This window comes from Rattus norvegicus, chromosome 1, assembly GCF_021556685.1.
Source record: "Rattus norvegicus strain SHRSP/BbbUtx chromosome 1, alternate assembly SHRSP_T2T, whole genome shotgun sequence".
In the NCBI taxonomy this organism is placed as follows: domain Eukaryota; kingdom Metazoa; phylum Chordata; class Mammalia; order Rodentia; family Muridae; genus Rattus; species Rattus norvegicus.
Window position 1 is genome coordinate 164,620,971 of NC_141534.1, and position 15,752 is coordinate 164,636,722.

Below are 15,752 nucleotides of genomic sequence, written 5' to 3' on the forward strand. Positions count from 1 at the left end.
AGTATTGCCAGGGTAGAATTGAGGCCTCAGATTTGGAGAAGCTAGAACTATGACTTTTTGTGTAAAAAAAAAAAAAAAAAAAAAAAAAAAAAAAGTGGCTTTTATCTTAAATAACAGGCAGGCTTGATGTCTATTAAAAACAGCTATCAGCAGTTATCTATGTTGCCAGCCCTTTCAGTCAGAATTTACTTGGAGGCAGGTTTAGGAGTTCACACTTCTGGAGGAAGCACATCCCTGGGGAGGGCTTTGAAAGCGCATACATTTAGTCATCGGGTCACAATTCTGAGGCCTCACACTGTTATGTACTGTTATAGTATACGCCAGAGCTTCCGGTCACCTGACTGACCTCCAGGTCCGTAAGCCCCTCCCCACACAGGGTGTGTCACTGGCAGCTTAGCTGCTGAGTGTTCTTTTTACTCACCTGGCATTCCCCCACCCCATCCCTTTTTAAAAACCAGTATTGTGGCCTGGATGTTTGTAATTAGACTTAAAGACAGCAAGATGGCCCAACGGAATAAAGGCACTGTGACGCAAGCCTGGCAAACAAGTCCCATCACCAGAACCCAAATAAAGCCAGACCTGGCTCTGTGGAGGTGTCCTCGGAACTCCATGTGTATGCAATAGCATACACTCGCCCACACATTTTACACACAAAATAATGAAATAAAATTAAAATAAACATTGGATTTCAGTGAGGCTTGCAGTAGAGAGAGGGCTTTTTAAGCTTCAAGTAAGGACTGGAGAGGTAGGGTAGCTCAGTGGTTAGGAGGACTTGCAGCTCTTCCCGCAGACCTAAGTTTGGTTCCCAGCACCCATATGGCAGCTTACAGTCAACTGTAACTCCAGCTGCCAGGGACCCGGTGCCCTCCTTGGGTATCTGTATATATACATGCACTCACAAAGAACAAGAAGAGAAAATAGTCTTTAAATTTAATTTAGAGAGTTGACTATTTTCTTCAGAACCTCTTCCCCAGTCACAGATGTTGGAGAAGAACTTTTGCTGCTGACGCAGAAGCAGAAAACCCTGCGCTTGCCCCTGGTGTCGGGGAGAGTCACAGCACACCTGGGCCCAGCATCCCATCTTGTAAAATGGAGGTTAGAATTATTTCCTCATTACGCCATTAGCTGTTCCTGCATTTCGGTGTATCGTTATAGAAGTAAAGCAATGCAGAAAGAGCACCTACCTGCTTCTCCAGGTGACTGTGGCGTGCAGTTGGGAACACAAAAAGACCAGATCTTGGCTGTGTGTGCATTAAGACAGTTTGACTGAAATTGTCGGCTTAATGGTTTAGGTATTAGGATATATTTAAAATCTAGGAAGCCTGAGGCAGTTGGGGTAGTACATACTTAAAATCCCAGCACTTGGAAGATGGTGAGTTCGCGGCCAACCTGGGCTACATTGTAAGAATCTTTACCCCAAAATAAAAACAAAGCGAAAACCCTGGTGGTGGCAACACATCCCTGCCTGTAATCCCAGCACTTGGGAGGAAGAGGTAAAGGATCACCGCCCGACTGAGGCCACACAGGAAGCTTCAGGCCAGCCGGGCTGCAAGGGAGACCCTGTGCCAAACCAGTGGGAAACCTGTTGAGGATTAGTGGGTATAAAAGTATTTCCCCAAGGAAGTTTCCAGTTAAAAGATGCCACCACTGACAGTGTCACCAAGAAGCTGTGACTGAAAAGCACCTATGGAGTCTGTGAGTGAGCTGCGCTCGAGCTCTGAAGCCCACCTCCTTCAGAGGCAAGCTTGATACACAACTTCTTAGTCCTGCCCGACCACTGCCCCTCCCCCGCCTGACTTTATTTTCTCTTGTTCTTTTCATCACAGTTAATACTGACTTGGGATTTACAGAGGTTTAATGAATGAGCCTTTTCCAGCAGCATTTAATACATCACTCAAAAGAACAAGTCTTAACTGAGAAATACAGGCTGCCTCATTTTCACAGTGAAGTCCAGGTAGTGAAAACAGTAAGACACCTTCCACAAAGGAAGGAGAAGCAGGATGAGTCCAGAGTTTGAAAGGTGCCCAAACCGTCACATCCAGCCTGATCGTCCACTGACTTCGTTTGAGTCTTTGGGAGTGGTCATTCCTTCTTGTTACTCAGTTGGTTGTTGTGCAGCCACGGAAGGAAGAAGCTGAACATGAGGATCATCAGCAGTACGCCTGAAAGACAAATGCAGGACGCTAAGCCCAAAGCCTGCGGGGAAGGGACACCGCTGCGAACCTGCTGCGCTCAGGCGCTTAAACACAGGAAGAACCGGGGCAGGCACCTTGGATTCGCACGGCACTGACGCACCTGGTGAGAGCCCCTGGGCTTTCGTCATTTGTTCTTCTGTACAGTGACAGGGCTTCTCCATACCTCAAAGGTGGCCCGGGAGGCAGGAGCTCACAGCAGTTTGGATTTTGGTAGTTGTTTTAGAGTAGAGCAGACAGAGACTAAGGAAAGGGAAACTCTGGAGAGCAGGACGGGCTCCAACGGAGGAGCCCTCGACAGCTCTCTTGGAACGCTCACCCAGAGTGTGTCAGGTTCTGCCTTTCCTCATGAGTCCCACCGTAGTGGATTCTACAGACGTATCGCATGAAGTGCCCCAAACCAGTGCTTAAGTTTTTAAATATGGAATAGTAAAAAACAACGTGTACGTTAATAGTCCTTCGTTTATGTGTTTGTTAATGAGTCAATGCTGTGACTCAAGTTCAGGCTCTGTGTATACTAGATAAGCTGTCACCACTGAGTAACGTCTCCAAGCTTAAATCTTCACTCCTTTCTCCGTTTTTATAAGTTATTTTTTTTTCCGGGGCTCAGGACTGAACCCAGAACCTTGAGCTTGCTAGGCAAGCGCTCTACCACTGAGCTAAATCCCCAACCCCTATACAATAAATTATTTTTATTATATAGATATTTGCCCATTTTTATTTAGCTGATGACTAGAAAGCAGGAAACGCTGGTAACATAAATGCTGATAATTATATGAGAGTGCATGCCATTGTTATAGCTATCCGATCTCTCTTTAAAAGAGAATTTTTGTTGTCCTGATACTGGGGATGTGACCTCCAGCAACATGCATACTAATCGAGCACCTAGTGGGCCACATCCCCATCATGACTCGCGATTGCATTGACGTGAATGGGACTTGGGAGCCATTTAGAGGCTATATTGACTAAGGGTTATCGCACAGGATGCTCTTCCACAACTAAGGAAAGCAACCTAAATGATTCAATAGCATCTGGTTTGGGACTCACACGTTCATAAGGGAAAGCCTGGTGCACCACAGGCTGGTCTAAACTCACTATGTAGAAATTATTTTGGTACTAGAAATAGAACCCAAGCATTGGTAAATGCTAGGCAAATTTTCTACCACTGAACTGTATCCCCACCCCACCCCCTTTTAACTTTATATAAGTTTGGACTCACACTCTGGACTCAGTAATTGACCAGACTGGACTTAAAATTGCTTTGTAGCCTAAGCAGGCCTTATACTTGTAATCCTCCTGCCTCAGCCTCCTGAGTAACTCTAATTTCAGGCTGCACACCAGGCCCAGCTAAAAGATTATTTGTGAGTGGAGATAATTACCCTTCAGTGCCCTCACCGATCAGGCAGCCCTGACTCAAACAGCGTCAGGAGCTGGGGATCTGGCTCGTTGGATGAGTGCATGAAGACCTGGATGTGGATCCCTAAGGCACCCATGTAAGGCACCCATGGCGGCATATGCCTTGTAACCCCCAGCACTTGGAAATAGGGCAGAGATGGATAGATACTGGAGCTCGAAGGTCAGCCAGTCTGACTAAAACAGGAGAGCACCAGGTTCAAAGAAAGACCCTGTCTTCAAAATCGAAAGTGACAGATGAAAAAAAGTCACCCTCTAGCCTGCACATGTGCACACACAGCTTCAAAGGACACTGCACAAAATTAAAGTGTTTCGTAAGCATGTTAGCCAAGTCTTTTTTCTTTTTCTTTCTTCCTTCCTTCCTTCCTTCTTCTTCTTCTTCTTCTTCTTCTTCTTCTTCTTCTTCTTTTTTTTTTTTGTATCTTCTCTAGCTTTAGAAATCGACATAGTGAAATTTTTGTGTGTCATATTTTAAAATATTTTATAATCTAATTTGGGGGCTGGAGAGATGACTGGTCAGTTAAGAGCACTGGTTGCTCTTCAGAGAAATTGGTTCCTATTCCCAGCACCCACACAGCAGCTCACACTCATCTGCAACTACAGTTCTAGGGTGTCCAAGGGCACTAGGCCCACATACAGAATACACTCATGCATGCACAACACTCCACTCATACATTAGTTTTTTAAATGTCCTAACCTTTCAGACATAGTAAATAAAATATGCTTACCTAGAGAAGGAGCAACCCAATATACTACGAAAAACTTATAGAACGATTCGTCAAAGCACGGGAAGTGCAGCGAAAGTGCCAGTGCTGGGTTAAACAGCGCTCCTGTGAGGCTCCCTCCTGTGAGCAAAGACAGAGATGGTTAAAAAGGCAGCAAGACTAAAACGAACCCAGCTAACAGGAGCACAGTGCCCAGGACCCTAACATGAGTACACATATGTCTTTGAATTAAAAATGGAAAGTGAAATGGACAAAAACGCATTACCATTGGGTTCCTGTTACTCATCAGCAGAGTCCCTAAGAAGCAGCCGAATGGCAGAACTCAAAAGAGCAGTTAGACAAGATATGAGGGCTGGGGAGATAGCCTGGAGGGCCAGCGTGCTGCTGCTTCTGGAGTATGAACCTGAGTTCAGATCCCCAGATGGGTATGGCTGCGTGAGCTCATAACTGCCCAAGTTGGGGTTGGGGAGCAGGTGGGCCCTGGACGCTCGATGGCTGTTTTCTCTACACCCCAGCCTGATAGCACAGTTACTGCCCACGGCAGGGCAGCGGTAGACGGTGCCGTCTGAGAACATGCACTCAGTCTAGTTAAACCTGATGAGACTTGGCTACCCTTAGCTTTCAAGAAAGTTGGCTGGCAGTCCCAGCTGAAACAAACCAGCTAGCTATACACGTGATCTCAAAAGGTTTGCCCATCTCACCCAAAAATGAAGGAATACGTTCAACATCCTCTAGGTTCCTCACACATGTACCCCACAACACAAACACACATGCGCGCGCGCGCGCACACACACACACACACACACACACACACACACACACACACATCATTAAGCAGCTGGGTAGAAAGCACAAAGAATCATGGGAAATAGTAGTTATCTCCACTTTTAGAGTTTGGATATGGATTGTTGCACATCAACAACTATAACTAAGACAACAAGCCACCTTGGGTGTGGCTTCTGTGTTAAAACCCCACACTGGACACTTTGCTGTTTTACTGTAACCCTTTGTTGTTAGAGTTTCCTGTGTGCAGAGAGCAGATGTGGTGCTTTTATGTTTACACGAACACAGTAATTAGATTCAGTTTCGTAAGTTATTTCCTACATGTTGGATAAATAACTGAAAGACAGAATGAAGCAACGTCAATGGGTTTCTTCTGCTTTTCGACAGTCCTATAGGAAAAGGGCAGGGCGAGCACAATCGTAGGACAGATGTGGGCTTCCCGGGAGACAGTCCCGCTTGGGTACTCGCATTCAAAGCTCCGTTTCACAAATGGTGTCATTTTCCAGAAGGTCTAAGGCTTAAGCAAAGCTTAAAAATTCAAGGGTTTAAAAATAAAGCCAGAGGTGCTGCATGCCTTCGAAGCCAGCATAGTCCAGCTCTCCCTGAGAAGGCAGGGACTCTGGGCTGCCAGAGGTGGGGATTCTGCCAGGAGGGGGATTCCTCCTCAGAGTGCTGCTGGCTGTGTTAGGCTGTCTTCAGGCTCCACTGCTGACTACAGGAGATAGGATGTGATTAGCAACCTTGCAAAAATGATGGAGTTATACAGGAGATCTGTGGGAAATTGCAGGGCAGAGGAATAAGGACAAAAGCAACATTTCCCCGATTGCTTTGCACCAGGAAGAAACCGCAGGTTTGAAACACGGTTCCTCATTCGTACCCATTGAGAAGGTACTGTCCTTTTTTTTTTTTTTTTCTTTCTTTCTTTTATTTTTGCCCCTCACCTGCCTGGCGGGTGGTACTGTCCATTTTAAAGATATGGAAATGAGGGCTGGAGAGATGGCTCAGTGGTTAAGAGCACTGACTGCTCTTCCAGAGGTCCTGAGTTCAATTCCCAGCAACCACATGGTGGCTCACAGCCATCTGTAATGGGATCCGATGCCCTCTTCTGGTCTGACAGTGACAGTGTGCTCATATACATGGAATAAATAAATAAATCTTTAAAAAAAAGATATGGAAATGAGGACTTGATTAAATATCTAAGGGCACAGCCCGACTCAACCTGGCCTCAAATTAAGCAAAACGTTTGGGACCTTTGCTTAAGTTAGTTGTTGGTTGTTTATTTGGTGAGGGGGATGTGGTGGTCATAGGACACCTTTTAGGACTCCTTCCACCAGGTGGGTCCCAGGGATCGGGTCATAAGGCTTGGTGACCATCGACTGACTGAGCCACCTCACCAGTCCTGAAACATTTTTATTTGTAAATTAGTGATTTATCCATTTCCTGCTTTATTTTTTTAATTTATGAGCGAGTGCCTTATCTGCATGTACACCTGTGAGCCAGAACAGATCATACTACAGATGGTTGTGAGCCACCATGTGGTTGCTGGGATTTGAACTTAGGACCTCTGGAAGAGCAGCCAGTGCTCTAACCACTGAGCCATCTCTCCAGCGCCCATTTCCTGTTTAAATGAGACCATGTGCAACGTTCCTAGTTCATTTTTCTTTGGACAAATAATCTCACCTACAGTTGTGGCTGGGAAGAGACTAAAAACCCAAAAGGAGTAACGGGGTGAAGTAAAAAAAGAAAACTGCAGTTTCTCTAGACCATTTACTGGGAGAGAGTGGGTTGGGAGACCTGTCTGACAGTCTTCTTACTTGGTGTGGCTATCACTATGCTGAATCCTAGTTTATGGATTCTGGAGAGCATGTCTGATCTCTACTCATAGCTTGTCCTTTGCAGGTGGACACAGACACTGTGTCATAGACAGGCATAATTTAAAATTCTGCACGTGAAAAACATTACAACAATAAAGACAACTTACATGTTTCAAAAGACATTTTGAAATATCTAATTTATGCATAGAAAATGAACGCAGAGCTCAATCACCTTGACTGTCGAAGCAAATCCTCCCAAGAGCCACATTAAGCAAGATTTGCTTATAGTCTTCATTAATAACTCACAGCTTAACAATCTGAGGCTAGTGTTGCATGCCTGGGACCCCCCGGCTGTTCAGGAAACAGAGGTGGGGCCAGCAAGATGGCTCCAAAGCTTAAGACGCTTGATATGGTGAGTTCAATCCGAAGCACCCACATGGTGGGAGGGGATATTTGACTCTCTAAAGTTGTCCTCAGACCCCTACACATGAGCTATAGCATGCACTCACCCCTGTCCCACCCACCTCACATACAAATTAAATAAATTTAACTTTCTTAGAAAATGGAAGCTTGGAAGGATTGATTGGGTTTGAAAACAGCCTAGGTAGTGACGGAGCAAGAAAAGACTCCATCTTTAAAAAAGAAAAAGTTCATAACTCTGCTTAGCTACAGAGCTTTTTTTCTTTTGTTAGGAAAGCCAATATGTATATAACTGGCATCATATCAGTAGCCTCTGCTTACATAGGAATATTCGGTGCTGGGCCAAACATGTTTAGCATGTATTCAACCATGGGCTTAGTTTCCAGCCATAAAGATGGGGTGCTGAGAATGAAGACACAATCCTATGAGCCTGCAGCTCTGATGCCCAAATCCTTATCAGACATTCTAGTGGTCAAGGCAGCCCATTCTCTTTGGAGCAGTCATGACTTATCATCTGCAAAGTGATAGGAGTGATACATCCACGGGTGGCTGTTTCCAAGGTGGGTTTTCTTAGGCTACAGACTCTAGACAAAAAGGGCCACAAGCCTGTTCCACACTCCTCCTCTTGGGGTTTCACACTACATGAGGAGCAAAGTGATGTCTCCATAGGATCTGACAATTAGAACCTGTTCAATCCAGGGTTTGAGGGTTTATTGGCAACAGGACCATGTAATGATTCAAAGCTCTAAGTTTTCGTGCACACTCCAGGCACAGTTTGCTGCTCTGTGTATTCACGGTGCTGCGTGGCCGTCAGCATCTTTACCCAACAGTGGTCCAGCCCTAGCAGCTTCCCCAGTGTCCTCTTTTTCATCCTATTTATGTTAGGATCTCATGTAGCCTAGGCTGACCTCAAACTCACTACGTAGCCCAGGCTTACCTGAATTTCTGATCCTCTCGCCTTTGCTTCCCGAGGACTAAGCCACCATGCCTGACCCAAAGTTTTCACATAGTTTTTTTTCACTGCTGCAAACACAAATCCTATACTCAATCAATAATGCATCCTCATCCTGTCTGTCCTCACCCACTGTTCTCTTGGTGACTTCTCTGTGCTTTCTCCCTTTTTGAATTTGCCTGTTCAAGGTATTTCTCAGAAGCAGAGTCGCACAATATTCGTTTGTTTTTTTTTTTTTTTCTTTTTTAAAGCCGGGCTTTTTTTGCTTAACATTATGTCCATCCATGTGCCGTATGTCAAGAACTTTATTCCCTTTTATAGCCAAGAGCCTGTAATTGTGTGTGCGTTAAGGGACACACTACGGAAATGCTGATAATTACAGGTGTTAAACTGATACTCAGCAGTGGCAGCCATGACTCCAGCCTAGCGGATCTGCAGCCTGAGGCAGGTCACTTCGTTCCCGAGTACCACTTGCTTTATTTAAAATGGGAAGAATAATAATGTGCTCATCCTCAGGTAACTGCGAGAATTAGATAACGCATGTATTTCTTAGCAAAGTGATTTGGAATGTAACATGGACCTAGGGGTACTCTCCTCTCCTTTATACTGGCAGGAGAGCAGTGAACATGCATATGTAACAGATCGTGAATCCATGAGGCCTTGTAACCAGTGTGTGTTGGTTTTCATCCCTGGAGTCTCCAGCCCTGTCCAGCATTGGAGCCACCAGCTCCAGTACTGTGTGGTGAGTGAGGAGGAATGCGCCCACTGCCCGAAGTGCTGAAGTTTAACCTAAATCTAAATGGACGCCGGGAGCCAGTGGCTGTGAGCTGGACAAGGCAGGACGCTAGAGCAGTGTTTAAAACTGGTCCCGTAGTGGGATTGCCTGGGGAGAACTTTAAACTCTGCCACTTCCTCGGCTCCTTTGCACAGCGGTTAGATGCTGGTATCTGCACCAGGATGGGTATATTTTTAAAATGGGTCCAGGGATCTGAAAACAGACTGTTGAGAGCCTCTGCATCTGAGACTGGCTTACCTCTGAGCACTCACACGTCAAGGAAGCAGCCGAGCCTCAGACCCCTTAAACTGACATTCCGGAGTCCTTCTCCACTGGCTCTTATCAATAACTCCAATGTCAATTCGCTTCTCTTTTGAATGGCATTTTTACCCCTCACGAGAGCTAAGGGCCGTGTGCATAAAGGCAGGCGTTCTCTCTTTGAACTACATCCCCAGCCCAGGGATAGTTAATAGCCTATACACCATTTATGGAATCATAATCTCACAACCATCAACAGAGGCAGGAGGAGCAATTCGGGGGTGAGAAAGATCTAGGTGTCCTTAAATTTCTTTTTAATATAAAACAATCTCAGATTTTTATTTTTTTGTGTGTTTGTTTTTAGAGACAAAGTCTCATGTAGCCCAGGCTGGCCCAAACCCAGTCAATAGCAGAGGACAATCTTAATCCTCCTGCCTCTCCCTCTCCAGTGCTAATATTACAGGCTTGAGTCACCTGCACAACTCTTTGCTGCTTTAATTGGCAAATACAGAACTGCACTGTGGCGTAACTGTTCATGCACAGTGGAGTTTCTGCTTTAGCTGAAACTCTCACCGGCCTCTCAAATACCCACGTGCACTCTTCTCTTACCCCACACAGTGTATCTTCCTGTGTGTCTACTAAAAATCCAATACTAGATTCAAAGAAGGGAAATTTGTAAAGTCTTTTATGCTACCATAGAAAGCCAAGCATGCACTTGAAGTATACCTCTGCTGTGTTCCAAGGAGTTTTGTTTGTTGTATCTAAGACTGAACCCAGAACGTAGTGAGTGCTAGGCAGGTCCTTTACCACTCACCTACATTACTCAGTTTCTCTTTTAATTGGTTCAAGAAGTAATAAGACTGTTACTGTTTCTTTTATTATATTCATGCCCCTAAAATATTTTTATAATTCCACTATTATCCCAGTAAAAGATTTCACTATTTTAAATGACACACTCTTTTAAAAGTCACATTTTATCATTAAACAATTTTTGAATTTCTACTACAGCTGAGCTTCGGGAAGATAAATAGGTAAATAAGACTTCTGGAGTTTTTTCCCCTGGTTTTTTGTTTTGTTTTCCTTAGATGGGGTGTCAGTATTTAGTACTGCCTGACCTCAAATTTAATATTATCCTCCTTCTCTGCTTCCTGAGTGATGGGATGACAAGCGTGTGACACTAAACCTGGCTGAGAATTGTTAGCTTTCAAAGAGCACCTTTAAGCACATTTTAAACTTGAAATATACCTTTCGTGAGAGTACACTTAAACGTACACGTGCAACTCAACATAAGGAAATATGACAAGTAATTTGTAGGAAAGAAAGTAGGACGTGAATGCAGCTATTGAATTGCTACTCCCCACGGTCAACTACTAACCAATCATGCACTTTAAGCTCGAAGGAACTTTCAGAAGGGATCGTTTCTCAGTAAGAGTGTCAGAAGCAATCTATACCACCTTGGCATGAGAGCCGTAACTGATAAGCTGCCTTTCTAACATTAAAACAATCCCTTTGTGGGCTATTTAAACCCTTGGCAGTAATCTACCACGATCTTAGTTTCGGCACAGGAGTGTCTGCTTTCTTTCTCTGGGTGTTCAAAACAGCACTGAATGAAGATCTGTATGTTGGCTCCAACTGCTAGGCACTGGCAGCAAGATGGTAAGAATAATAAATGGCCCGGGTTAGGGTGCAAGCATTTGCATCACACTAGAGTCTAGGGGGTGCTCAAATGTATCAGCTAAGAACTTAGAACCTCGGGTCATAGAGGCTCTGGACTGCCAAGTGTTTGGTAGGAATAACAAACCTGCATAGGCCAAAAAGGTGATGAGTGCAGCCAGCACGTGGATGCGAAGCTTGGTTCGGACCTCCTGGAAGTGCAGTAGAGCGCTGTGGAAAATAAAGGAGCAGATGGCTTCTATGATGATCGCTTTGGATATGTCGGTGTTGATGGGATTCCTGCAAGCTAAAATCCTCTCGTCGAAATGGTACTTGGTCAGGCTCAGGCTCCACAGGGCACTTATGCAGTACCTGCTGCATAGGGCACTAACCAGCTGAGCCATCAACCTCACCGCACCCATCTCGGGGGACATGCCCCCCAGAATCATCTGCATCATCACGCCGCACGGGTTGCTAGCTGTGCCCACCAGGGTCAGGCCATGCACCAAGGAAAAGAAGTAGATCAGTGTCAGCGTCCAGGTGGGGTGCCCCGAGTCCTGCTCGCTCAGCAGTTGGAGCTCATGGGTGCAGTAGCAGAGCTGGAAGGTAGCTAGAAACTCCAGGACGAAGGCGTGGACCATGGGCCTGTGCAGCTGTTGCCGGGCGATCACGCGGGCCAGCCCCATGAACAGCACGACCAACAGCATTAGTCCCAGCGAGATGCAGGTGTCCTGCACCTCGGGCGGGAGCCCCAGTAGCGCGGACATGGTTCCCTCACCGCTAGGGATGGCTGAGAGCGTCAGGGAAAGAGGAGCGTCGGGTGGCTGGAGTCCGAAGTCCGCGGCCCCGCCCTCCCACGCCCCTCAGGGCGGGCCGAGTGGAAAGCCCGGTTCCGCGCTGGAGGGCTCCTCCCCTCCCCGGCTGCGCTGTGCAGATGTGACCTGAGCCGGGGAGGGGGGGGGGGAGGAGGCGAGGCGACGAGGGAGCTGTCCCTGGGCACTGGCGGAGGGGACAACGGTCAGCAGAGCCCCACGCGCACCCGCCCTCGTCCGCCTCCCTCAGCCCGGGGCCAGGGCCCGAGACCACTGCGCAGGCGCGCGGCGCCCGAGCTCCGGGTTCCCAGCGGCTGGACCCGGAGTCTAAGACCGCGCCACGCTGATGACAGCGCCTGTGGCGCCCGGAGCGCGGCTTGGGAACTCCACCTTGATCTTTGCACACTCCGGAAACTACTCCACGAACCCCAAAGGTCACCTTTGCAACCGCCCCGTTTTTACTAACGGAGAGACTGAAGTTGAGGAGCAAGTAGGTGACCCTCAAGGAAGGAGCGGTGATCACCTAGGTGTGGGCGTGAGACCGGAGGTTTGACCGGTTTGACAGGGTGTTAGAGCCTTGGTTTTCTTTCACCCACACCCGAACTTTTTTCGTAAGTGTGGGGAAAAATATATATCCATTTTACGTGTAGAATTGACGTTAATTATATTCACACTATTATCCAGCTATCACTACCATTTCCAAACTTTGTTGGTTCTTGGTTTTTTGGGTTTTTTTATCGAATGCATTTATTTGCTTAATTACCTAACTGTCTTATTTATTTTTATATTTTATATATAAATATATTTATGGGGGTCACTGTGCCGCATCTCGTGTGTGGCCGAGGAATCACCTGCGGGAGTTTTCCCCTTCAACATGAGACAGGGTCCAGGGATCAAACTCAGGTCCTCAGCTAAGCACCTTTACCTGCTGAAGCGTCTTGCCTGCAGGTGGTCGCTTAGGCACAGAAGTCCTCAAAGTTTATAATGTGTATGTTATCTTCATCATGAGATACTGAAATACTAAGAAATCATTGTGCTTGTTCGCATTGGTGTCCAATGTGGGAAGGAAACCCTTGAATAGGTTGGTTTCCCAGAGTCCTGGGTCAACCTGAGGCAGGATGGAAAGAAGGGAGCTTGAGGGGCCATGGGAAGGAAGCTAGCCTGGAGTTGAAGTCTCCCACCAGCTGAGAATCAAGTATTCCAGCATAGTTAACATCTGTTGTGGTTTCCCTTATAGATATCCCAAATAAGAATATTGAAATCATTCTGAAAGTCGTTTTCTAGGTCAACCTTCCTCCTCCCATGGTGTTTGTGACCGTGGCATACCACAGCCAAAGCCAACGCCAGAAGTTACGGAGGGTGATGGTGCAGCCCACCAACCTCAAGCTCAGATGTTAGCCAGGCAGACCTCGGATTCGGGTGTGGCTGTGTGAGCAAGTGAATATTTAGATAGAGTGCTGCATTACTGGTGTTGATGAGTACATGAACCTCATATTAGATGATGCAGACAAGATTCTTTATAAAACAAACAGCTGGGCTGGATCATGCTAAAAGGAGATATTACTTTGCTCTAAAGACAGGAGACTTTGAGAAGGCATACAATGTTTTAAAGTGTCTTCTGATGGGAACACAGTTTGAAACATGTATTCATATTGTTGTGGTGGTCCTTATGTTACTATCATGTAACAATAAGTGCTGTAAGGTTGTTTTGTTACACACACGAAAGAATGTTAGAATAGGGATGCAGCTTACTTAGGGATTAAGGAAATATAACCTTTCCCCCACCATTTTCTAGTTTTTGCATGAGAAACTCCATTTAGTGGAAGACACATCTTTTTTTTTTTTTCTTTTGGTTCTTTTTTTTTCGGAGCTGGGGACCGAACCCAGGGCCTTGCGCTTCCTAGGTAAGCGCTCTACCACTGAGCTAAATCCCCAGCCCCGTGGAAGACACATCTTATCTCCCTTGAATAACCTTTGTGACCCAGTATTAACCCTCATCAGATAGTAATCATATCCAAGACATTTCTTATGACTCACTCTATAATCATATTTACCACAAGGATGTGTGTGTGTGTGAGTGAGCGCTTGTGTGTGCACACATGTGCAAGCGCTTATTCGTGTGTAAGTAAGGAGCCCTTAGAAAAACTTCCATCAGGCTGGAAAGATGGCTCAGCAGTTAAGAGCACTGACTGCTCTTCCAGGGATCCTGAGTTCAAATCCCAGCAACCACATAGTGGCTCACAACCATCTGTAATGAGATCTGATGCCATCCTCTGCTGTGTCTGAAGACAGCTACAGTGTACTTATATATAATAAAAAAAATCTTAAAAAAGAAAAAGAAAAGGAAAAACTTCCATCAATGGAATTCTAAAAGCTTCTAAAATCAACTTGCAGTTGGGGCCAAGTCACTTTACCAGCTCCCGAGAAGCCCACACCCACCCTTGTCATCTGTTGTCCTGTTCATGAGGGCCTTTAATTGATGAACTTAAGGCTGTGTGTAAACAAAATCTCTACTTTATAAACTCCAGCTTGCTTCACATCAACTCATCCTGACATTCTTTTCTGCACTGAAGTTAAGAATCCCTGATTTGAACCTGTGTGGTAGCACACATCTTAATCTCTGCAAAGGTAGGCAGATCTCTGTGAGTTCAAGGCCAGCCTGGTCTACATAAAGTAACCGTTCACGGCTCTGGAAAGAACCCCTCAGGTTTCTGTAGTCAGCAGCATGGAGTTGTGTCTCCTCTCACACCACACTGCTGACAACATGACCCACCTGTTTGGTTTCAGAAATCATGGAAACTCCTTTGCACTGAGCGAGAAGTATTTAGTGAGTAGCTTGAAATCGAAACCCTGTGTTTTAACAGCTTGGGTCCAAGAGTTCATGCCAACACCACATTCCTAAGAAACTCGGCCACGTGGGTAGCCCACAGTGAGCCAAGAATGAGAGACAGCTCCTGAGGCTCCTCTGACCTTGAGCCTAGCAATGTTCTGAGTTAATGAATGCCGTGTTGCAACGCTTACCTTAGTTCAGAGGTTCTAAATGACTGAGCACCATCCTGCCTCAGTCTTGTCCCACATGGCTGTCACCCACAGGTCCATATTTCCTAGAGCTGAGAGGGGAGGACGGCACAGGCAGGAGGGTGAGCTTCTCTATAGTCCAGGTTTGTCTCCCAGCCTCAACTTGCCCCTTTATAACCTAATGAAGGTTCCCAGACTGTAGCTCACATCTGTTACCCTACCATGCTGCTGGCTGAGGTAGGAGGACTGCTTCAAATTTGAAAGAAATTTTCTTTTTAATGCTAAGATTTCTGTGCTGCCAATAGTCAAAAAAGTTGTTTTATAAAGTTATTTATAAATATAAAGTATGGCTCTTGCTCCTGCTCTTCCCCTCTTCCCCCTTTGTCCCTTCTCTCCCCATTCCCCTCCCCTCTTCTCTCCACGTGCTCATGGCCGGCCTCTACTCTTCTATCTCTCTACTTCTTTCTCTGCCCTACCATCCTTTTAACTCCCCTCCCCATGCCCTCAATAAACTCTATTCTATACCAATATATATTATAATATATATAAACTCTATTCTATACTAATATATATTTTTTTCTTTGTCAGTGTCAATCAAAAGAATCTAAGGTAAGTTAATGCCATTTCTTAGCCATTGCCATTTGGAGAGATTGCTTTAAAACCAATCCTGTGAGTGTAACCCTTTCTCCAATCCTAGTTAATCAGAACTCCATTGAGGATTAGTTAATATAAGTGTATCCATTTCCTGCTATGCTAATAAGTCGATTTTGCTAATAAGAACCATATAGAAAGTCTGCCTTTTGAACTTTGGTAAGGATGTAAAAGTCATCACAATATACACTGTCACTGAGTAGACTTTGGACATTGTTTCAATCAGGAAGAGCTAAGCAAACTGCAGATTGGGCTGAGCCCTGTCCCAGGCTATTCCCTGCTGTGT

The 15,752-nt window shown here is 45.7% G+C and overlaps 1 protein-coding gene and 1 pseudogene across 1 annotated transcript; one reads left to right on the forward strand and one right to left on the reverse strand.

Annotated features, from left to right (window-relative positions):
• Positions 1 to 1,837: 1,837 nt before the first annotated feature.
• Aqp11 (aquaporin 11) lies at positions 1,838 to 11,981 on the reverse strand. Its single transcript, NM_173105.1, is given in 3 exon segments — positions 1,838 to 2,162; positions 4,334 to 4,450; positions 11,134 to 11,981. Coding segments are annotated over 3 exon segments (816 nt in total). The 5' UTR covers positions 11,753 to 11,981; the 3' UTR covers positions 1,838 to 2,082.
• Positions 11,982 to 13,029: 1,048 nt separating this feature from the next.
• LOC148007758 (small nuclear ribonucleoprotein E pseudogene) lies at positions 13,030 to 13,449 on the forward strand (annotated as a pseudogene).
• The last annotated feature ends 2,303 nt before the right edge of the window (positions 13,450 to 15,752 follow it).